The sequence below is a fragment of the Hippocampus guttulatus genome, chromosome 18 (assembly GCF_054856545.1).
Source record: "Hippocampus guttulatus isolate MCC_2025c chromosome 18, RoL_Hgut_1.0, whole genome shotgun sequence".
Taxonomy (NCBI): Eukaryota; Metazoa; Chordata; class Actinopteri; order Syngnathiformes; family Syngnathidae; genus Hippocampus; species Hippocampus guttulatus.
Genome location: NC_141278.1, coordinates 4,861,170 through 4,885,779, shown reverse-complemented (window position 1 = coordinate 4,885,779; position 24,610 = coordinate 4,861,170). Strand labels below are relative to the sequence as shown.

The following is a 24,610-nucleotide window of genomic DNA, read 5'->3' as shown; positions in this document are numbered from 1 at the left end:
GTCTTGGGGATTATAATTGGTCAAATCTGTTCAAATTCAATTTTAAAAAATGCCATGTTTTATTCTAATTATTCATTTAGGTAATTGTGAATCTAAGAAAAACAAAACAAAAAAATTGCTCATTTTAAAACGGGTTTATTTCCATCTCCATTAGTGAGGGAAGGTTCTCATGAACCGGAGCTGCACACTGACTGCACAGATGGACCTGGAATGTTTCCACTTATGTAAAATGCTCTTGACGGCAAAAGGAAAGAATAACATCTTATTAAAATACTGTACAATTATTTTGCACGCAAAAGGAAACAGCACACAAGAGGCAAGACATTTTCACATGCGACGGGTTCATGTCATCACATCAGGTGAAAATATTGTGCGACGCAACCAATTGAGCTCGTTTCTTCGGCGACTTGATCAGAACACGTGAGGACAACACTTTGTATGGAAGGTGGAAACATGACAAAACGGCACCATAGACCCCCCCCCCCCAAAAAAAATAAATAAGAGGTTGTTTTGACATAACACGATATTGAAATCTTAATAGAAAATGTGAAATCTTCATGAAATAGTTCTCATTTTTAAATGTAATGTAACTATATTTAACCAAGCATTTGTTAACTGCGCAGAATATCTACAGTGATGCATACAAGTGTGTTTGGAGACATTGGAGCCATCATTGGGCGATGCTTTGACAAAATTTGAAATACAAGGACTGGGGTGGGGGGGGGCTTCAAGCTCTTTCCTGCCGTCCCTAGTTGAAGTTTACTGTCAAACTAATGACAAAATAAAGAGAATTACACGTTGTGTATTCACACAATTCACATCACTTTGCCTTAGTCTGCTAGCTTAATGCTGCTAGCAAATAAGAGGGGCTAACGAATGGCATCAGTCAGGACATGAGCAAGATACGTGAACACGGTGCAGCAACACACATTGACAGATAACACAATAAAGCATCTATTGATTATCCGCTGCGAAGACGTGTATCTAACTGCGGCTTACTGAGAAGCCGTGATCATCTCCATGTATGAAGGTAGCCATGACACGCTAGCAGCAGCAGCACAATGTCCATTGAATGGAACCAAAGGAAAGAGACGTTTTATTTCTTTACATTCTATTTCAGTCACTATGCTTTCTTATAAAGTACAATATTCTAAGGTGCTATTTTTAGTAAAAATGTTTTTTTTTTTTTTTTGCAAGGCTGGAATTAATGGCATTTCCATTCATTTTAATGAAGCTAGAAGAGGTGATTTCAGAAGCCTTGACATCTCAAGACATCAATGTGTATTAACAAAAAAAAAACATGTTAACCCTGGAGAACCCAAGCCCCCTTCTTTGGAAAATGATGAATTATACATTAAATGACCGCTATATGTTCACTGAACACCAAAATATATGTTTTTTCAAATATTTAATACTTTAATCCTAATTTACGATTAGGGCCAGATTTGACCCCGTGGGTTCTCCAGGGTTTTAATATGGTTTCAGTTTACCATTGTTATTTATTTTTACAACAAATCAAACTATCATGAGATAACTACCGTAACTAATAAATGAATATATTTTGACTCAAATTTAAGGGAACAAAAGGCTTACTTACACTATTGATAATGATACTACCGGATCGTATATTGCCCACTCCTAGTCTGGCCCAACCTCGAGAAAGCCCATCGGGTGTATTTTATGTGCTCATATCCCACCTTTAAAACGTATTGCACAGCAGAAAAGGTCTCAAAAATATTCAGCCGTTTTCACAAATATGATCAACAGACTTCCTCTGAGAGAAGACGTGAACGGTGCACAATATCAAACGTTAAACGGGTGATTCCTTGGCGGCGAGCGGCAAGTGTAGTGTAGCGGACAGCAGTCGGGTCAAGTGTCTCATCGCTGGAATCGCTCGTCACACGCGTTGGCGTTGTCATGCTGGCTTTTCCGCGACTGGGAGCGCGCTCTTGTAACTCCTCGGCTCTCCCGGGCGAGGTTTCCCGTCAGAGCGGCATCGTGCACCTGCTTCATGTTCTCCTCAACTTCAGCCTTGGCGTACGTGAGAAGATCAGCTTGACCCTGCGATAGACGGAAAGTCAAGAGTCAAATGTGAGCAAAAAAATTAAATCAGCAAAAGGCTATCAAATGCGGATTGGCGTTTTGACTGTTTGCATGTCTGACCTTAAGGATGGTGATGTTCCAGGTGAAGCTCTCCACAGCTCGACCCGCCTTTCGCCCTTTCAAGCCCTCCTTCGCCGCCAGGCTCTGTAAATGCTCGTGGAATGTCATGGCTGTAAAAAAGGCAACTCCTAAAGGTTAGAACTTTTGCTCAAATCATCCTGAACGCAATTACACCGATGCACACAGAGCAGCATTTCCCAACCTTTACTGAGCCGAGTGGCATTTTTGACTAAAATGATTTTTTTTTTCTCAGCTGACCAGATCATGCAATTATACCCTGAAATGAAATTATATATATTAAAAAAAAGAACATTCACTATTTCACAATTTTGCGTGTTTACCGGAAAACTAAAATTATAAGTTATGTTGAAGTGACGGGAGGAGCTTCATTTGCCTAGTGTAATGGAATTCAAGTTCTTTGCTGCCCCTTTGTGGCATTTTTAAGATTAAGATATCTTTTATTTGTCCCGCAATGGGGAAATTACAATCAGAATTCAGAAAGGAAAACGCTGGGTAGGGAGAGGGAAAAAAGGCAGATTTTTTTTTGTACTGAAAGAATGACAACATCTCAATTTACTCCAAAATGTCCTTTCCCAGTATGAAATCTGGGCCCGTTCCCCTGACCGCTGTCTAGTATGTGTTCTGTGAGTTGTGTTGTGCATCTGGTTTCCTCTGGCCGCCCCAGGCCACCGTCCCACAGTTGCCATGGAAACAGAGAAGTGGGTTAACGTGGGGCGCACATTAAACCGTGAGCCATCAACAGGAGTCCAAATGTTACGCATGCGTACCAGTGGATCACACACACACACACACACAGTGAGGAATAAACATCTTGGGAGTATAATTTACCCGCACAGTGCACTGCTCCACATACTGTACATACTCCAGAAGTTGTCTGAATTCTAACCTTATGTCAGCGTTGCTAGACAACTCAAAGCCTATGGACCAGCCTCGCATGTATATGTGTGTGTGATCGTTGCGCAGTACTGACAGAAGAGGGGATGAAATAATATGGAAGCACATCTAGCATACACAGACCTGCGAGCCCAAAAATCGTCCAATCGGGTTACGGGTTATAGGTGGTCGAGAGGTGAGGAAAACAAAACCGACCCAAGGAGGGCACATGTTGGCTATTCACACTCAGATTCACACTTTTGGACAATTTTGTGTCTTAAATGAACCTACTATACATATTTAGCTGAATAGAATTAAGATTTAGTGGCCAGTGAGTGTACAGTGTTTGTCTACGGTGTTCATATAACCCGTTCAACCAGTACGCCTGGATTACATCACCATAGTATCTGTTTATATGATTTAACTATAAACAACTGTTTACTTATCACAGATCAGAGCCACTTTTTTTTCTACTCCCTTCTGTGAGCTTCATCAGTTTTATCTCTACTCCCTTGCAGCTCGCAGACATCCCGTGACTCCGCTCCGAGTGACCGTCGCCATGGGATTTCCCTGATTGGCATCTTTAACGGCATGTACTTTCCGACCTCGGGCTCTGCTACTTCTCACACAGCAGACATGCTCATACACAACCTATCGGGTCTTTAAATAATACCGCCTGGTCAAACGTTGCAAAACGTACACGAGCCATCATGCAGTATACGCACGCGGAAGCTCAGAGGATGTAAACAAATGAATGTCACATGATTATGAAAGTGAACCCTAGGAGAGTTGGGGGTGGGGGCGGTGGATAAGTCGCTTGGGAGATTTTTGCTGATTTACAAGCTCGACATTCATCTCTGTCAAAGCTTTCTCTATTCAAACCAGCATGCATGTGAAACTCACTGACGGATAACAAATATATCTCACAAGAGGTCTTTTCTTTTACCCTTAAACTTATGATATGCTGTGTAATGGCCCTGTGCCGCTGACAAGTCTGGAGTCAGAATGCTGAAGTCAACAAAACTGCGCTGGGAGAAAATAGACAATACCGCGGGCCAGGGGGGAGTATTGGAACACACTCTTGAAAAATCCTGGAAAATGAAAGCAAACATTTGTTTCGAAATACATGACAAAGGTTTGAAGATGAATCCTGAATCATGAATAATTACTATTATTAGTATTACCCTCATTTGTGGCGCTACGTATAGCGTAAAATGCCCCCGCCCCCCCAGCACTTCAGGAGCCGATGTGCACTTAGCTAGCTATGTCTACAGGCCGAAAATCTTCTCCTCCGATAGACAGCTGGCGCGGCCGCTTTAGAGCGCCTCATTGTCGGCCATGAGCATGCGCTCATCATGCAGACTAAGGAAGAAAAGCAATGGGGGAGGGGGTGTTGTTTTTGGTTTTTGGGAGTCCAACTTGAAAGCTAGCATGTGAAATTCTTGCTGGCATACCGTAACTGCTCTAGATCGTCTCGTTGTTGGTTTGTTTTTTCACCATTTTGAAACCTTATTTTATATACTTTACATACCAATTTGACAGTATTGCCAACAAAGTAGTTTTTTTAGGCATAGCTAGCGAGCTCTGCAAGTGTGTCAAATTTATTTTCCAGTGATGTTAGGTTCCATAGCAAAATGTTAAGATATTTTCCATGTTCTCAACTTTTTTTTTTTGTTCAAGAGTGACTCTCCCCTAGTGGATTTAAAAACAAGATCCATAAAGTCACGCAAAGATGAATTTGGGGTGGAAGACCGAACGCATTATTTTCACTCACCCGCAATCTTTATATGCAGAATCCTTTCATAGATTCCATCAGAAAGCTCGAACACGGCTTTGCTGGCCTGGACCATCTGCATACACCCAACACGCACAGATGTACCGTTAAGTATATGGCAATGTATATTTCCAATGCAGTCTTAAAAAAAAGCTTTTGAAGGCATCTGTGGTAATTAAAAGAATGAACATGCCAGATTAGAGTCATGCTTCCACAGATAGACACATGCAGACAGCGGAGGAATCCTAGGAGACCAATAGAACCACTCAGTTAGAGTAATGACCACACACGCGGCGCGCGGTAATGACATTACTTGCCTCTGGCTGATTAATGCTAGGCATTGACGTGTGAAGCCTGAAGGGATGTGATCCCTGCTGTTTAACAAACTAATGATCAACGCACACACAATACATCGAGTTGAGGATGGAGGTGTGAAGATCTATTTCGTCAAACCGTATTCAAATCTATGCTGATGAGATTCAACACCGCCATGATCTTTTTTTCAATTGGGGGCTTGACTCAAAGTGAAAGTGGCTCCCAATATGCGCACTCGCTCGCCGTAACACACACGTCCGTTTCGACTCAAACGGCAGTGACAAACAATTGTCATTCAATTAGGTCGGCGCACCAAAGCCTTCTTGAGAATTTAATGAGACAAGATATGTGTACTTTGTACATTCGGAGTTCCAGCCGCATTAGACCCATGGGTCGGTCTAATATTCAGCAGAACGGCTGAGTGCAAGTACACATCTACGTGGAGTCCCCTTTATGTGGGTCAGCCACAGTTGAAGCAGGCCCGCGGGGAAAAAGGAGGAAAGGGCAGGAACTGTGTAGGTTGCAGGGTGAACGAGTGGGAAAAATTAAAAGCAAGATGAGGAGCCATTCATCCATTTTCTATGGTGCTTGTGCTCATGAATCACAGGTGAGGTGGAGCTTATCTTGTAACGTGAGGGAAAGCCAGAGTACCCAAAGGGAAACCCAGATAGGCAAGGTGGACCAAGACTGGATTCTGGATTCGAAACCCTGCATGGCAGACATGCTGTTACTTCACCACGCTGCAAAACGTTGACCCATATGATGAATGGAAAATCAAATTCAAGAGATGTGGCTGGAATATATCCCACCGCGTGGTCACCGAACTATTCCACGCCGCAACAACGAGGCACTCTGTTGCGACCATGCCAGCGGACCAGCCGAGCCTCTCGGACCCTTTTTAGCCTCAGATATGTTCATCAACGAAATGGCTTCCGGCTGGGTCTTTGAATGTCCTGTCATTATTCGGATGAAAGTATACTGGATTCAGGCCTACGTGGAAATCATGCACATTTCTGCAAAACAACCAGTGTCAGTTTGTTTTCAGGGGAGGGAATATGTACTCAAGAGGAAGCTCTGTCTTCACACGGGGTGTTCATTGTTGTGTGAAGCAGACAGGAGGATGGGCGGTGGCGGCTTAGTAATCTTTGTGGCTTTTGTGTCGTGTTTCCTTCCTTTCCGTGCACTTCAGAGATATGTTGTGTATCTGGGGGTGGGGGGGACAATAAGCATATTTACTGTCAGCTCTTTTCCTTCCTCACCATGTCGTATGTGGAGACAACACGGCGAAGGACATCAGGCAGGGCTCCCTGAGGCTCCAAGGTGGGGTAGTGCTTCTGGAGGTCAAACAGTAGTAAAGGGATCCCATCAGGTCCTCTCACTCTGGAGCCAAGAGCGAGTATGCATTGCATGAGGTTGGACACAGCCGACACCCCGCACAACTCCCTAAACATCGCCACAGAATTCTGTTGGGGAAAAGAAATGCCACATGTTGAGGAGAAATGTAATATAGCCGATAGATGTACCGCGGGACTCTGGACACCCTCACCTGCATGTTTTCCCTTAAGTCCGTGGCCTCTCTCAACAGAGGACCAGCCATTTTGAAAACCTCATCAACGACCCGGATTTCCAAGTCCCGTAGAGCCGTGTAGTCCCGTCTCCTGCGAGCTTTTCGCACAGACAGGCCCCTTTTGTGAGGCTTGCCCCCTCCTTTACGATTGGTGAGGGCCACATGGACGAAAAGCTTGGCGTGGGGAAGATCCTCCCCAGTCAGAGACTGAAGCGGGACGTGACGGTATCCGGGTTGGAGACACTCCAGCGGGATGGTGTACTGACCTGTGACAGAAGTTGTTTTTTTTAACACTACACTTAAGATGCAGATTATACGATAGTATGAATGAAGAATTAGATTGTTTGAGAGCGAAAGTTAGCAAAACCTAATGGCTAGCTAACGTCGAGTTTACGCCTGGAAGGTATTGAGCCACTCGAAAATACACGTGACCTCATTGTGAAAAGGTCTGTCAGAAATAAATGAACCCAATCTGACTGAACCGACCTATGAACTCATCTCCGATGAAGTCATCGTCCAGGACGACAAAGCGAACCATGGCGAGCTCCGGCAGGTTGATCTGGAACTCGAAGCTCTCATCGAAAACTGGGTTGTCGCAGTTCTGGGAGACGGTCCTGGTGCGGCGCTCTGTGCAGTCGGCTGGAATGCCGTGGATCTCCACATAAACGTAAGGGTCCACCACATCCCCTTTGGCTACAGAACCCCTCGGCTTGGGAAGATTCTGTCCGCTGATTACCTGGGAAGGGTCACCACATAGGCTGTTTTCAGAACATCATGGTGATTATTTGGTCAGCTAGCAAGGATTCGGTGGCGAGCTGGTGGGATGCCCCTCACACCTTGACATGGAGCAGCTGAGGTAACACCCCAGGCACGGTGTCTCTGGTGTCCGCACTGAAATAAGACACCTCCCGCCGCATGATGGCGGGGCGCAGAACGTAACCGCAATTTCCATTCTGCCGGAACCAGGCTGCGTTGAGGTCCATCATCAGCCCGGCTGTCTGGAAGTTCATAGACACAATCTGGCAACCGCATTTCCATAGGTCCTGAGGGTTTACGTTGCTGGAATCAATGCGCATGGGGCTCGGGTACACCCGTGACAAGAAGCGTTTGTTTTGGTTGACAAAGTCGCCGGGGGTCTCGCCAGCGAGACGCCCGGCGTGGGTCTCATTAAAAGAGCACAACTGCCAAGGTTTTTGGCTTTTTCTTGACGTTGGGAAGTCGACAAAGTGGACCGACTCGCAAAGAGTGACCAGGTCCGAGAGCTCCTTCAGCAAATGGAATTGTTTGTGAGGAAGATGAGGGGGATTGCACTGGCCGGCAGCTGTTGAATTTAAGCTTCTCTGCTGTTTTTCTTTGGGACTGTCTTCAAGTCCTGCCCCACCATTGCCCTTCATCCTTGGACACATTTCAGCCCCTTCATCCTCCTCACTGACTTCACCCTCCTCCGCTTCCCAACCAGGCTCGAGCTTCTTCCCCTTCAGCAGGATCCGATGCCTTAAGTCTTGCGGCGAGGGGAGGTACGACTCCCTCTCGTCCGGGGGTTGCGTCGACAGCTGATCGCCGAGTATTCGCACCAGATGCTGCATCATCACTTTCTGCTGTCTCAGAGAGCAGTGGTTCTCGATACACACAATCAACGGATACTCTGATGCAACAAAAGCAAACCGTGCAATTGCTTCCAACACGTTGCGCAGGGCGAGAGGAGGGCAAAGGGTATGTCCGGTACACACGACCGGCTCCTCATCAGGACCGTCCCATATGTCCACCTCCACACATCGGCAGCCCATCTTGAGCGCCCGGATGTAGCCGGAAATGTCAGAGGGCCCTTTGTATTGGTCCTCGATGAGGTAGGTGTTGTGAGAGGAGTTGATAAAATAGTGCGACAAAGGCTGGGACATGTCCTGACACACAGTGTCGTGCTCCCTATCGAAGAGGTGGCACTCTGGCGACATCAAGTAGCTATTGAAGCCGTCCATCGACAGGTAGCCCTGCTGTCGGCCCTCTTCTGATGGCTCGTGGGACTGGATGAGACTCAGGCTGTCTTCCTCTGTCACCTGAGCGAGGGAGCAAGCGGACCTTAAGACAGTGACAATGCCGGAATTGTGCTTAAGTGGATTCATTTCCTGACCTGGGCAACACCTTGCTCAGCCTCGAGGAACCTCGTCAGGTCTTGGACGTCTAGGAATTCCTTGTTGCTGGAGAACTGCACCAAGAGAAAGTAAATCTCCGGACGTGTGCAGAAGTCGTGAAAGACCTCGATGAACTCCCGCTGCGTGACCCTCTCGTTTCTTGCCCCGAGTGTTGGTTTGACTATGGTGAGGTCTTTAGCTCCTGATCCATTATTAGGAGAAAGAGACTCGATCCGACCCCTCTGAAGCTCTTTAAATCTGTGCTCCACTTTTCCGCTGCTCACCCCTGGATTCACCGTCTGTATCAGTTTGATAGCGGACTGCAAACAAATCCCTTGCTCAATGTCCCTGTGACTATCCAAATCAGCAGCAGAGGCGAAAAGCTGCTCCAACCAGCCAAGGCGAAGGCTGTGCTGTTTGCTGGCAAGCATGTCCAGGGCATTTTTACCATACTGGACCAGATACCTGGAGATGGAGAACAGTAAGTACAGTGAAACTCCTCTACAACGAAATCATGTTTGCAGCAAGAACATTTTTACAACAGGGGGGTTTTCACTGTAGCAAATTTGATCTCAGATGTAAACACACACACACACACACACACACACTCAAACGGATGTGTACACGCACACACAAACGGATGTGTACTCTTTATTTTTATTCCAGTAATGCATAAGTATGAGCATAAACGTATTTGACACTTCAAATAGTCAGTGTAGAAATTTTATTGATAGACTTTCTTCGGATCTCATCCTAAAAAAGTGATAGGATAAGCAAGGAATTGCATTTTTGGACAAAGCTGTTGAACTCAACCCCAGTTAACTGTTGCCAAATGAAATGTAAGGTTTTAAAATATCCCTGTGACAAAAGCTCCAATTGAGTTGGTTTTACCTTAGGCCCGTCACCCAAATATTAGCCACTTCTGTTGAGTGGGCCACAAGGTCCAGGCTCTCATATAGCTCTCCATAGATGATAGAGAAAGCGCAGTCCTCTGAAATCTGCTCGTAGACTCCACTCGTGCGGAATAACTCCGTGTTACGACCTGTCCGCACCTGAAATACGAGGCCACAAAAACGACACGCCCAGATCAGACACGATCAAAACAAATCAACTGCAGCCATTGGTGTGGCTCGGGGTTGGTCCAAAATAATGAAGTCATCAACGGGAGAGGCAATAACCGGCGAGACTTGATCTCGCATTTTAGACTGGATGCTGACCTCTCGGATGGAGGCGAGCGCAATCCTGGCTTTGTCCGAATCCTTCTTGGAGGGCTCCCAACACAGAGCCTGCAGTCCCGCGTCAAGAAGGTAGTAGCGTTGGTACACACGAGTGTTGGGACGCACCTTCTTCAATTCGCTCCCCTCCACCTGGCCACAAAACAAGTGAGTTTTGCATTTTCGGCAGCCACGACGCCCTCAACTGCACACGCCGCAGGCCTCGGTTTCAGGTACGCATGCAAAAGGTCACATCGCGGCGAACCCACCATTGAGTGGATACAGTCGGCCGCACTACTGATCTTCTTCTCTGATAGGCTGCTGCTAAAGGACACGGTCTTCTTCCTCTCTCGACCCGCCCGGGAGCCATCCTGATGACGAAGGAAAGGCGCTGACTGAGAGCGTGATGGAGGTAACGAGCAAACGAGATGGCGTATAATATCGCGGGGGGAAAAAATAGGTTGAAGGGGATTGACATCAAGACAATGATCCCCTCGGCGAAAGCAAAAGCATGAGAAAACACTTTTGCGGGAGATCAGAGAGTATTAAAATCATTTTATATAATGGCAGATTGCTGGGAAGAGGCAGATTATTTAACCTACACACAGAGCCTCTTCCCAGCAATCTGTTGTTTTTCTACCATGCTTAAAACATCTTTGCCCTTGCTCTTCAACATGACACCATTAATCATAGGCCGAAGCAGCAGACTGCGGCATCCTAATTCTACACCTTCGACATGACGCTGTTTCGTCTCTCCGAGCTCAGTTCACCCGTGTGACACAATGAACACTCCCCAGGGGGTGGGGGTGCGCCGTATGCAAAGAGAGAACAAACTGCGTATAGGTGGATGACTTCATTCAATTACCGCTGTATTAGTGGCCCGATGAAATCAAATCTATGGAAAGGCTAATCTATGGAAGGATGCAAAATGTAATGCGATTGTCGTTAATTCAATCAAAAGGTAAATCGAGTCAAGATGCAAACACCCACATGGTGTACATCGGTGCTTGACTGAAACTTGCGCTTGACACTCACTTTGAAATGACACGCCGTCAGCGTTCTCATTTCAAGTCTGGTTACTTCTGATAAGAAAATGTGAGTTCCGTTCGAACTCAATTTCTGTCCCACACGGCGAGATGCTGAAAAGGAAAGCGTCTGCATTAAAGCAGTACACGAGAGCCGGATGTTTTTCCTCTCATTTTCACGAAAATGTGGTCTGAAAAAATGCGGTGAGCACGTTTGATGGATGAAATACAATCGAAACTAAATTAAGGCCTGGACTTATTTCCACTTTTCGCCTCCAACACGATGTAAACGCCGGATGACAATTCGATTGTATCCTCAATAAAACAAGCTTGAGCACAATTTATAAATCGATCCTGTTACTTTGCAACAAAATGATTTTAATTTATTATTATTTTTTAAGTATGCAATAATGACACCAACACTACTTGGCCTCGTGGGAAGTATATTTGTAATTAAATGAATAAACAAACAAATTCTCTATCATCTTTTGCATTCGTTGGATCACATTTTTTGTGTAGAAGAAGAGAACTCATTCATGTGCGGCGCATGAATGAGCATGTGAAAGAAGGGGGGGGGGGCATGATTCACAGAAAATGAAAGATTTTCCTTTTCAAGTGAAAGAGAGCCAGCCGTCTAACCGTCACAAGTCCTCCAGGAATCGCCTCATTAAGGACACAGAAGTGCTCTGACTGGTGATAGCCCGTATCCCCCTTATAGCTATTTTGCGATGACAAAGAGGCGGACGTCTAAAAATACGCTTCGTGCCTTTGGGTTGCGATACTTGGACCGAGAGCATCCTTTGGAGATAAATAGACTCATTTGATTTGGTATTGCCTGTTTTCAGTTTATTGAAGCAGAGCAACACTTTAACAAAACGCAACTTGTCAGGGAGTAATTGTATATCCTCGTATTTTAAAAAAAACATTACGCTCCCCCAGTTTTGTTGCCTTCCAAGAATTTTAATAACCGGATTTTAGACACACGGGTTAGTTATACTACTTGTACAGTGGGCATGATGGACTGATCCAACATGCTCTTTTCAGCTTCATCCAAACAACGCACATCGGAATACGCCTGATGAACTGTCAGCCAATTGCCAAAAACTGCCATTGAGGCCACAGAGAGCCCGGCGTCCGCTTTTTCTCCCCGTGAGCCTTTTATCCGCAAAGATCCAATTATCGCATGCGTACAGGCTGTGTCATGCGCTCACCTTCGTTGGCCGGCAACTAAGAATTAATTACGCTCCCAAAGCAAATGAACCTACAAGTAGATACAGGGTGAAATGCAAATTAAGTCTTTGATATCCAGGTACAAAAGAAAGATTTTATTAAAAAATGGATCAGAGGTTCAAGGTACACGCCTGATCCACTTTGATTATGTTCGGTCATAATACAGCGGCTGATTCAAGGGACGGAGGTCCCGCCGGCCCGAATCTCGCAAAAGGCAGTCGTTGAATGTTTAAAAAAAAAAAAAAGTGCAGGAAGTGGTGGGCGAGAAGCTTCCGAGTTATGTGACAACACAGAAAAAGAAGGAAAGTGAGAAAGAAAGCTCAAGAGAGAAAAAGAAGCAGGCTGCATCTGTCATTCACAATTCCGAATGGTCAAACTGAATTTTACTTGATGGAAAAGCGAGTACGCTTTCAGAACAGGCACTATTCTGTGATTTATTACCAACAGGGAAGACATGCTGTTTTGCTTGTATTTCCTGCTACGGAGTAGTTCACTTCCTTTACACCGACTGTATTGGACAGTTGAATTATTTTGTTACTTTGAAGCATGCCTGGGAGCGGAGTTGACACATTTCAATCAAATTTTCATGTAATCGTGACAAAGTGCATTTTGAGTCTTTTTCTCCACATCAGGCTTTCATTGGATCAATCGGGAATGCTTACGGATGGTTATTTTTCATTTCCTGATCTTCATCAGAGATGTACCCGATTGCGGTTGATGCTGGTGGGGTGATTGTCGTCGTAATGAGATCACTTCTGCCCCCGGAATGGGTCGGTGTGGATTGACGGAGTGGCGCACGGGCACGCAGTCGAAAAAGAGAAATGGGCATGACTGACGGGGTTACGTTCGGTGATCAGTCACACCAGACAACGGAAGAAAAACAGAGGGGGGGGGGGGGGGGATACATGCCGGAGGGAGGAATAGAAAGCAACGGGGGTGGAGAGGGGGGGTGCTCGCCCTATTAGACATTAATAAGACGATGACACCTGTAATTGCTTGCTGTTTGTAAGCCTCTGCATGACCCCGAGTGCTCATTAGCCGGCTGGCAGTCATGATTGTATGACACATTGCACGTCATATTCGTCCGTCGGCTAAGATTGATGCGGCATGCTCGCATGAATACTTTTTCGTCGAAATACCAGTTGGAATGAATTGTCCATTATGACTTAATTGTATTTGCGTGTGTGTAGCGGGTTGTAAGAAGTGATCAATGTTTTCAGACATATTAACCCCTTCATGCACCCTGTAACCCGATAAAATGGGAAACTGTCCACTATAGTAACGGCTGTCCCTGAAAAGGTAAAACTCGTTTCTTCGAGAGCCTGCACGAGGTTGTCAACAACCAGCAGCACATGGCCATTCGGGATACCCACACATTTGCCCAGATGAACGTTTAGTCTCTACTCACAAGATAAATTAGTATGACTCAAAGGCTTCTAAGATTCGATGCAGAGCAGATCAAATGCAATTTGATTTTAATGGAGTTTAGAAAGATAAAGATGACTCACCAGGATCTCATTCCAATAAGTATCACAATTCTTATATTTGCTGCCAAGTAACATGTCCAGAGTGTATTGACTATATAAACTATATATATATATATATGGACAAGTAACATGTCCAACCAGAGTGTATCGTCTATATAAATTATATATATATATATATATATATATATATATCAAGTGTCAAGTGGAAAGGAGGACCACAGTGAAGTATCATCACCGAATACGGATGACTTAACAGCAACATTGCGACATGAACTATGTGAGGAAATTGGCCAACTGTCCAGTTTCCTGCGCTGTTTGCTACTCAGAAACAAGAAGCGAGGCTGCAGACCTCCACTATGAACCACATTTGATGAGAAAGTAAAAATACCCCTAACACAGATATCATGTTGTTCTTGTTTTGTTTTGTTTTTTAATAATACTTTTGCTTGAGAGTATCGCACTTAATACACAGCATAGACTGGTGACATCACCGGGATGCAATGCCGCAATAGATGCTAAAAACAACGCGCTACAACTAGAACGTGAGTCACAATAAAAGTTCAACTGACAGGAAAGGCCACGATCAGCTGGATTCCCCGCCAGGTATTTACCGGTTGCCGTGGTGATGCCGACCGCAAAATTAGAGTTGAGACGAGAATTATGTCGCTTGAAATCTGCTGCTCCCCGAAAGGAACATTACTTCAATCGCATCCATTTTATTATGAATGGGAGACCAAACTGCCTGATGCCGGTGTAGCCTGCGAAATAATTACTTGTTGTTTGGAGTTCTGCCAGAGCTTCCCAGGGCATGACATGCAGTTGTGCTTCTTTGGGAAAACAAACTAGTTAAGCATGAATCAACAGCACCTTTGCTTGTTTTTGCCAAATATATACTCAGTTTTGCCTCAATTGCTTCAAAGTGTGATTGTCAACAATCACCCGAATACTTGACGGTCACGTAATTAATTATTGATAAACTACAGGAGGAAAAAAAGAAAAAATATATATAGATTTTTCCCCCCCTAAATGCAGTCCTCGTTTAAGATTATTTCCTTGAGAAAAATGCAATGATCTTGCAGATGAAAATGTGCAAGTGTGCGGCGATTCAGATCAGGAATTTTCTACCTTGGTGAACATTTTTTGCTCAACTAGTCTAATATTTTGTCAGTGATCGGTCATCTTTTTAAAGTTGTAACACAAATGTGAGGCTAATTCCATTGCACCATTTTTGTCCAAACTGGTTTAAAAAAAAAAGTGATTATTTTTTAATTATTTAAAATTCTAGTTATTTACTGTATTTTCCAAAACAGAAACAAGCATTTAAAAGACCTTTTTTTTTTTTTTTTTTTTTAAATGACAGTTGCTCACTTCAAAACAAACACGTCACGCTGCTGAAAATAAACATCATTGTCGGTGAAGTCAATAATGATGTCTTAGGAGGCGGTCACTTTGGAGACCATCAGCAAGGGGCAATCAATACAGAACCAAAAGTAGGTGAGGACGACGTCGGGGGAGAAGAGATATCGATTAGATGTGCTATAACCAGCGCCAGGATTAAAATGTTGTTGGGGCCAAACCCAACAACAACTCTTTAAAGGACGTTTGGACGTCAGAAAAGTGCAATATGAGACCAACAGTGGGAAAAGGAGTGTGGGAGTCGGTCTAGCCGGCTAGCGAGGCAGAGTGATGACTTCACACTGCAGCAGGTGGTTCGGTTCCTTCACCTCCTTCCTCTCTTGTCAGGCTAGCACTGAGTGACATCGCCTGGTGTTATCTTGCGGGCAGAACACAACATGCTGGCTCAAAGGCGAACGGAACACATAGTGCCTCTTAATGTACACAACATACATATGACATCGTCAACTTCCTCTGCAGCTGGCGTGGACGAGTAATATGAAGAGGAACAAAAAAGAAAACGGAAGCAGATACTCGGCGGCAACTACGTTAGGTACACCTACGTGACCTCGTGAGTTGAATGTGAGATGAAGACAATAATGCTCAGTTTTGATAGACATGGACGTACTGTACAGCGGTTTAGTCATACGGAGATGTGTTTCTAATATTATGACCCGTGGCCAGTGGGGATGTTAGTTTATTTCGGTGAAATCATCATGTGGCGCTGTGCAAATTGATCCATTTTAGCTTATGACAGTAGTCTTTGAAAAATATGTACAATGAATGTATCTTTAAGTGTGTTCACACAGCAACATTCGCTCCGGTGCTACGCCGGCGCTGTGCCAGTGGAGAGGTCACACGTGCAAATTTGCTCCGGGGTAGCCCCGGAAAACAGCTCACACCGGAGCAAACTTGATCCACCTCAGGGAGGTGGTTTAAAAATTTGCTCCAGAGCAAATGCTCGTTTGCGAAGCAGCACCGATGTAAATTTGCACGTGTGAACTCTCCATTTGTTCATCTATGCCAGCGACAGTGACGGGCAGAACAGTGATGCTTTTCCTCTGGATGTAAAAGGTTTCATAATCACCGACTTTGCGTGACGTTTTTGTTTAGTATCGGGATTTTTCGAACGTAAAATTACACTCCAATGTTGGGAGACGTTGTTTTGTAAAGGGGTGGTTTTGCGTCCCATTGTCATACGAATATGCCTAGCAACTTTTTTTTTTTATTTCACCAAAAAAAAAGATGTTTTCTTTTTACTTTCAACTTGTAGCATGAGTACAAACCTAGGAGCTTAGCTCTTTTGCAGAAAACCCCGGCCTTAACTTACCTTAATGAGACTGCTGCGTCGAGGTATCGATTTCGTAGCCGAATCCAAGCCCTCCCATGTTGGCGACTCACAGCTGGACCCCCTGTGGAGCCTCCTCGTTGGGTCTTTTGGATTGCAACTGCCGTTAGACATCGGCTCCTCTATTCGAGGCTCCGCGGGGCTCCCTGCGGTTCCACCTGCTGCTGCTGCAGCAGCAGCGACAGAAGCAGAGGCAGCAACCGGTGGACCGACGCGCTTGCTCTGCCCGAAATCGGCCATGGCGACTCGCACGTTGGGTTCACAGGTCCCTCTGCGAGGAGACATGTACGCAGGCCGCACATGCATGGCACCGTGCCATGGTGGAAGGAAGGCAGCCGGCTACTGTGAGCGCAGGAAACTTGTCTCTCTCTCTCTCTCTCTCGCTCACCCTGCCTCCTTTCACGCCTCCCTCCTCCTTTCAGGCATGCGGAGTAGGCATGGCACAACCTTGAAGAAAAAACAAAAAGAGGCGGGGGCGCCAGGAAATGAATGACAGTAAGAATCCCCCCCCCCCCCCCCCCCAGACATGAACTGTCAATCATGCTCCTCATACTTCACCCACACTGCTGGACAGGAAGTAAATACACGATTTTGTGAAAAATCGGGTTTCAGTTTTTCCTTTGTAGTCGTCGTACTGTACAACTTGTAGTACTTGTACTCTAAGCCATACATTATCGATATATACACTTAATTCACAATATTAATTTAATAATGATGATGATTGTTGTTATTCAAACCCTATGACCCTGATAAGAAATAGAAAAAATGGATTGATGCTTATTTCTAAAATAATACGAATATGAATGTCGATAATAAATCTCACAACTATTACTACTTTTACTTGTACTACTACTCTTAAGTAGTCGTAGCAGCAGAAATAGTAATAGTACAACTCGTAGTAGTAATAAATTACAAATATATAACTGAATAATATCAATTTTATTATGATCATTTATCAATTCATCCATGATCCAATAATTAATATTTGAAGCCCACGACCCTGAGCCAGATAAGAAAATGGATGACTGGATGATTATTTCTAAAATAATAATTAACTAAAAATTATTATTATGGATTTCTTATTTACAGCCGTAGCCTGATAATAATAATAACAATAGGTGTGAATTCGAATGAGCGGTTGTTTGTCTATGTGCCCTGTGATTGAGTGGCGACCAGTCCAGGGCCTCTTGCCTGGAGGCTGCTGGGATGGGCTCCAGCTCACCCGTGAATGGATCACAACATTCATCCATCCTTTCACTGCAGCACTTTTCCTCTTTTAGGGCTGCAGCCCAGCTGACTTTGGGTCAGAGTTGGGGTATACGCTGGACTGGTCACCAGCCAATTGCAGGGACCATACAGACAAACAACCATTCACACTCACGTTCACGCTACATGGACAATTATAGTCTTTAATTAACCTAACGCATGTTTTAATTTGTGGTCGGCAGCCACCGGGCCAATATGGCAATACTGTATTAAAATAAATACATCAGCTGCCAACAACTATCGATATGCTCCTTAAAGTGTCACACAAGCTTCAGTCTGTCAGGATATACATCTCATTAAGTGCATCAAAAGACAGAAATTCAGCGTTTGTTTTATGGAAATGTTCAAATGTCAGCTCCTCTGAAGTTGTAAGCGACCACTTGTTTATTCAAAAGAAGCTTCAGGCACTTGTTTTCATGCTGTTAAAACAGCACTTTTAATTTTTAAAAAAGCACTTTGAATCCCTGACATCAACAAAAAGTCTAAATATCAGCCCAATGCGTTGGCAGAGGCCTGCTCAGTGGCTTGCCTGCAAAATTTCATGCAGTGTGCTTGGGTTTTTCCAGGCGTAATCATGGCCACAGCTTCTACTGGAACATTCAGGGGAAATTATTATGATGCATTGCTTGTGGATAGATGCCAAGGCAGCCCCTCAAGGGTAAATGCCAGACAAAATGAAATGAAAGTTCCCATTTTTTGCTCCCTGAGTCAAACTTTGTACACAACAACCACAAAATGAAGTCGTCCTGTAGAATCTAATGAGATCTAATGCGAGTTGTCAAAACAAAACAAAACAAAACCAATCCTCCTATTTTGATCTTCTCTGTCACACTGTCACTGTTGCATTTCATCATGCATCACGTGTTGCATGCCAGACGAGTGAAACCCCAAAAATAATTTTGCAGTTAATGCACAAACACGACCTGAAATTTATGAGCACCTGCAATCAGAGTAATCACGGCAAAATGTAATATTAGCCTTGTTTTTTTTGTCTTTGTTTACAATATTTTTTGTCGATAATGTGAGGGAGCTGATGCAATTGCTTTCATGAGATGGGAAAACACATATGGCCTGCACCACAAAGGATGATTGCTCAAGAACAGCGTTGTCCGAGCGGCACCAACTTAACATTTTAAAAACGTCGTTAACCTTTCCAAGGATTTTTTTAGTATGATCCAGAAGCATGTGGTACGTTAACACCTACGCAACTGGCGTAGCAGCCGTCCAGACTGTGGATGGTATACGTTACAGACATTATAAACTGTACGACTGGATTAAAAAAATACTTCCCTCGATGCCCAACGATGGTGAATATATTGTCGGTGCAGAAAACAAAGCTTGATTGTGCTCTGGAGTGAATGTCTTCCCCAAGCAATCTCATGTCTCACTGGAAAAAGCAGCTTGCTGCCATCTAGTGTTTAAAACTGAAAAGCAAGGACATGACATCGTTTGTCCCAGAACAATCAATAGCTTTAAAAAAAATTTGCCTGACAGCACATGGGACGTGAGTTTCAATGGCGTATGCCTTTCACGCGTCTAATTGGCTGTTCGTTTGGTCACGTGATTCTGAATGGGGCGTTTTCGTGAGTTTACTATCGTTGGGCAGGAAAAAAAGCGCACTTCTAGCTCTTCGCGTTCAGGCCTTAAATCCGTGGTAATTGTTTTGCGTTTTAAATATGGTAAGTTTTCCAGTATCACGTTTTACTTGTGTGGATTGTACGGATATCAATATATTAATGCAATTGCGAAGTTGCTTTTTCTTCACTTCAACCGTATCCGGACGAGTAACTTTTGCTAATTGGTATCAATTTAACTTGTCGGCCAAGCTAGCCTTGCGGGGGTAAAAAAAACCCCAAAAACCCGCCATGAATTAATTTAATTGCTCAACATACTTGTACTATTTACATTCGCTTGCGCTTGCAATGTTTTCGTCAAACTTTCTAAAAGTTTTTGAGCGCACATCTGTCACCACGTCTTTCCGCCGCCATTTTCTCCTTGTGTTGTATTATCGGGAGTGCAAATTTCAGTCGTCACGAATTGTACTTGAAATAGAAACTGGGAATCTCCGTTCTCTTGCGTTTGTATGTTAAAACTTGTCATTCCATTAATAACGCCCGCGTGCACATCTTAGCACCTACAAAAACGCCTTTGTCATCATATTCATCATGATCAAAGATAAAAAGCATATAATGTTGATGACCACTATCAAAGACCAGCAATTTCAAGAACCAACGCTGAATATACGCTGAACGTTCGGTGGAAAGTCATTCCAATGAGCAGGACCAGTAATGGACAAGGCTCGAAACTCACTAAGGTCGTGACCAAATGTAGAAGGGAACATTCTGCCAAGACGGCAGCTACTTGTCAGTTGCTACTTAAATGAGTCACCTAAAATGTATTTTAATGTACAATTAAAAGTAAATAAACAAACCTAATTTAGTTTTAGAAACGAGCAAGAAATATGCGCACTACTTGTCAGTTGCTACTTAAATGAGTCACCTAAAATGTATTTTAATGTACAATTAAAAGTAAATAAACAAACCTAATTTAGTTTTAGAAACGAGCAAGAAATATGTCTTGACTACATAAATTCATCATTTTGTTCATAACTGCTGTAAATGTTTTCTTGGTAGAACACTGAGACTCATCACGGCAGCAGCCACCAGTCATTTCTTTCCTTCATGTCCAACGGCTACACTCTGCCAGAGGGACAAGTGACTCCCAATGCCATCTTTGTCGGCAGCATCGATACAGGGGTTAGGCTTGCTTTAAAAATAGCAGTAACTGTCAAGAAGTGGTTGATTCACATGACGCCCGGTCTTGTACAGTACAGCATGTGTTAAAAGAGGCTCGACTAATTTTTTTGTCTTCCGACTTGGAATTCCCTCCCAACCTTTAGACGACCCTAACTGAAATGAAGGACTTCTTTTCGCAATACGGTCCAATCAAGGATGTGAAAATCATCACATATCGCGGAGGATTCAGCAAAGGGTATATTTTCTGCTATCTGTGCACTTTTGATTACTAATGTATCCTAGCCATGTTTTAGCTCAACCCGCTACTCCTAAAAATAAAGAATCTGACTTGAGGTTGCATATGTTGTGAGGCTTGGCAACTAATCGACATTTAATCATGATTAATAGAGCTCAATTGCTACTTTCTTCGTCTCCTCTTATCTCATTGTGTGTACTCCGTGACAGCATGGCACCACACTGCCCTCCACAGGCCAATGCACACACAGCAAGAACAGCCGGGATTTTTGTATTTTGTAATTGCTATTAAGTATTCATAATTTACTTTGCAACTATTTCAGTTGCTGCCCCCCACCCCCCAGTTATATTTAAAGTTGAGCATTTAAGGAATTGCACCGAACCAACAGACATTTCTTCATATGGATTAAAATATCCCAGAAGTCCCAGATTAGCCCAGTGAATCTACTTAAAAATTGAAAAAATAAATACGATAAGGGAGATGCTTATTCATGGTTTGAATGTGTGTAAAGATACACATCAGCAAAGGTGTGGATCCCAGTCTTGAATTTGTCAGTGTAACTATTTGATTTCTTCCAGCTATGGATTTGTGTACTTTACTGAAAATGTCGACGTCAAGCCAATTCTTGAGGTAAGTACACATGATGTTGAAAAAAAAAAGACAAAACTCATTTGCGTGTTGTTGCTTACAACAGACTTTGTTTGCTTCTACAGCAACGTATCTTTTGGAAAGGGAAGGCACTCAAGCTGGGCCCTGCAATCGTCAAGCGGAAGTCTTGTCGTATGTATTCGGAGCGGGCCATCTTCATGTCATTCTAGATGTTTCCTTACCCCTTCTATGTCATAAAGACCCCTGCTCGCCACCCCTAGGGATGAGAACATCGCGAGTGATAACACTTGAGCCTTGGAGCCCATCCCAGGTTGTCATCTGCTCTTGCTGCTCATCCAATGGAGGGAGCGTGAACCAGTCGTCAACCTTGTTTGGTAGTGGCACCAACTACTTTCCAGTAAGACAATCACACACTGAAACAGCGGACAGGCATTTAATTTAAATCGTCCGTCTTTACCTCCTTCACTGCCTTTTGGATATTTTGGTGACACTTTTGTGTAATCACGTCAGAACACCTTTGGGGGTTTATTTTAATGATTTTTTTTGTCACCGAGGTGGTGCAGAGCATTAAACTAAACATGCATCAATGGGCAGGAGACCACATGCAGCAGGCCTTGTTGAACATTTGAACTAATTTTGATTAATTTAAGAACCACTGCACTAAGTGAGCCTGGACCACTATTGTGTTGGAGTTAAGTGAACCCATTTTAACTCGTTCTCTGCCAAGAGCGTTTTTTTTTTCATGTTTCCAAGCATTCAATCCCAGGTACATGTTGATGTATTTTCAACAATTTTTTTTATGTCATAGGGTGAAGAAGGGTCTGAAATTGGGACTGAATGAGCTACGGTTCACCAAATAATTGACAAATTGGTACCATTTTGAAAATCAATTAATCATTTTGAGACTTCGTTCAGCCTAAAATTCCGCAGACCCTTGCAATCAAAATAACACATTTGCAAACATCCGCATTTACTTGGGAAAACAACGATTGGCATGTTAATCATCAGTTGCCGTCATAAACCACTCACAGCAACTGAGACCATCTCCAGTGTACCCGTCTGAGATCCACAGGAACTGTTGGACAAGGACAACATATTCTAATCTGAACTAAGGTTAAAGTATTACCTATGGGATCATCCACTCATGTTTGCAGTCATATACCCAAGTACAATCCGAATTTGGAAACCATACGCAGCAACAGATGGGAGTGAATTCTCAGACTGCGTACACCTATGAGGTACACTAATTTTTTTTTTCCTGTTCTACTGGCTGTCTGTCTGTTTGTACTTATTCATTGTCTTCTTTTCCTGCATTGTCCTGACATTTGGCCCCTTTACCCTGCGCACACAGTACTCTCCCCTCTGGACAACTGGCCAAAGAACACTGACTCGCACTCACGTGAGTCCATAGTGAGAATGATGTATTGGATTTAAGTCTTGAACAATTATTTGGATCATTCAATTACCAAAAAAAAAAAAAGGAAATGCGGAATCTGCCTGGAAGCTTTACAGGGATCAATTTTCTCCTGACTAATGTCACGCCAGTCACATAGACCACTTTGTTTAAAAATAAGTTTGCGTGATGGCGGCAAGTAATGCTGATTTAATTTAAAAAAAAATTTAATTGCTGTTTTATTTTGTGTTACCTTCAGGGGTAAAAATGAGATGCTCAAACAAGTAGTTATATATTATACTGGACAAATTGTTTCTTCCAATTGAATTTGTGAAATGATACCACTAGATGGTAGTCAATTCTTGCTGCTGGGTGCTGTGTTCAAATATTAGCGAGACTCTCCAGACGAGGACATGGCTCCGATTAAATTGTGTTCTGTTTTACAGAACTTTGTGCAGTGCGGCGCTCAAACCGCGCTGCAGTTCCAGCAGCTTCTGACACCACACCAGGTAGCGCAGCACTTCAGAATTTCACATGCTGTTCATATGTCGGTGAGAATAAGCTAAGTGTTTTTATGCCCTCTCTCCAAAGGCTACAGGACATCAGATTACGGATTAGACGACACTTCAACTTTGCCCACCCCCCTTAGACATTTTCTTTCCTCCCTTTGCTTGGCTTCCGAGGCCAATTTTAATTAATTTTCTCGTACCATCACTTTGACCCGAAACTGGTCGAGACCACTAACCTCAGTCTCCCAGAAAAGTGTTAGGAGGAAGAGCAGGGCACTCTCATCGTACCAGCTTGTTTGGTAATTGCCCAACCAAAAAGGAAAAAACATCTTTTAAGATCACCTTTTGTACCTTTTTATACATTTTATGTTGTGTTTTTCATTTCTTTTTTAAGGCATTGATGCTGTGTCCAACAAATAACAAAAAAAGATGTAAATATGGTTACAATAGCTTGATCGCAATGTAGTTTTTAAAAAAAATAACACTTAGGCCATTTTTTTTAGTTGTTATGCCCACGTTGAGTTTGTTCTGGAATTTAATTTGAACCTCGGGTAAAGGTGAGCACTGGTAAGGCAACAGTCACATTTTGTACATCATCTAAACCACATCACTGCCCATTATATGGCAGTGTCGATCACTTGCCAACTTGTTTCAATTTTAAAAAGGGCCTGAAACTGCTTTGACAATGGACACCATTTGAAGTGCTTTTTGGGGGTGAAAAATTAACTCATCCATGACTCACCAGATTCTTCATGCTTCAGGATTCATCCAGATGCAAGTCATTTTCTTTCCTTTATTTGATTTTTTTTTTTAACACTTGGTAAGTTTGAATACCAGCACTGCCTTATTTGCGTTGCACATTTGATGGATTTTCATTTTCCACTGCGTTTGTCTGGATTGTTGCCATGTAGTTGGTTTGTTTAAGGCTATGTTAGTGGGTTTGTTTAAGGCTATGTTAGTGGGTTTGTTTAAGGCTATGTTAGGTCTTGTTCGCCGTTCCCCAAAAACAACTGACTGTTTTATTCAGCAAGCCCGCTCATCCACTGTTCATACTTGTGTTCTGTGTGTTTGGATAAACAAAACACATCAAAGTTCAACTGTGGTGTCTTTGGGAGTTTGTGGCTTGGTTTCCATTCTGGCTTTTCTTCCCTAGCAACAGCTTCCATCATCTTTCTTTTAGTGGGTTATTGTCAGTGTCTACTGGTGTGACTGGGGCTCCCCAGGGTGCTGCGACCACCCCTCGGCCCCCACTCAGACAGCTTTAAATTATGAATAGATCGGGATTGCTGCTTATTAAATAT

At 43.6% G+C, this 24,610-nt stretch overlaps 2 protein-coding genes across 5 annotated transcripts; one reads left to right on the top strand and one right to left on the bottom strand.

Moving 5' to 3' along the window:
* Window positions 1–119: 119 nt before the first annotated feature.
* On the bottom strand, window positions 120–16,847 carry LOC147190742 (inactive phospholipase C-like protein 2). 3 transcript variants are annotated; one of them, XM_086137586.1, is made up of 12 exons: window positions 16,524–16,847; window positions 10,326–10,427; window positions 10,060–10,209; window positions 9,734–9,894; window positions 8,842–9,307; window positions 7,550–8,767; window positions 7,200–7,449; window positions 6,693–6,979; window positions 6,406–6,609; window positions 4,832–4,907; window positions 2,164–2,273; window positions 120–2,061 (listed from the first exon to the last, which is right to left on the bottom strand). In XM_086137586.1, the coding sequence occupies exons 1-12, from the start codon at window positions 16,845–16,847 to the stop codon at window positions 1,879–1,881; spliced, it is 3,531 nt and encodes a 1,176-aa protein (XP_085993712.1). In that variant the 3' UTR covers window positions 120–1,878. The 3 variants fall into 3 exon arrangements, 1 of the variants encoding a protein (XP_085993712.1); XR_015103839.1 differs by lacking the exon at window positions 120–2,061 and adding an exon at window positions 5,956–6,099 and having other exon boundaries at window positions 2,209–2,273; XR_015103838.1 differs by lacking the exons at window positions 120–2,061; window positions 2,164–2,273; window positions 4,832–4,907 and adding exons at window positions 5,718–5,854; window positions 5,956–6,099.
* Window positions 16,848–16,929: 82 nt separating this feature from the next.
* On the top strand, window positions 16,930–24,344 carry dazl (deleted in azoospermia-like). Of its 2 annotated transcripts, none has more exons than XM_086137591.1 (10): window positions 16,930–17,036; window positions 20,441–20,563; window positions 20,707–20,798; window positions 21,377–21,428; window positions 21,512–21,578; window positions 21,668–21,804; window positions 22,562–22,645; window positions 22,759–22,806; window positions 23,247–23,309; window positions 23,392–24,344. In XM_086137591.1, exons 1-10 carry the CDS (start codon window positions 17,031–17,033, stop codon window positions 23,416–23,418), a joined length of 699 nt encoding a protein of 232 aa, XP_085993717.1. In that variant the 5' UTR covers window positions 16,930–17,030; the 3' UTR covers window positions 23,419–24,344. The 2 variants fall into 2 exon arrangements, with proteins under 2 accessions (XP_085993717.1, XP_085993718.1); XM_086137592.1 differs by lacking the exon at window positions 16,930–17,036 and adding an exon at window positions 19,413–19,486.
* Window positions 24,345–24,610: the final 266 nt, after the last annotated feature.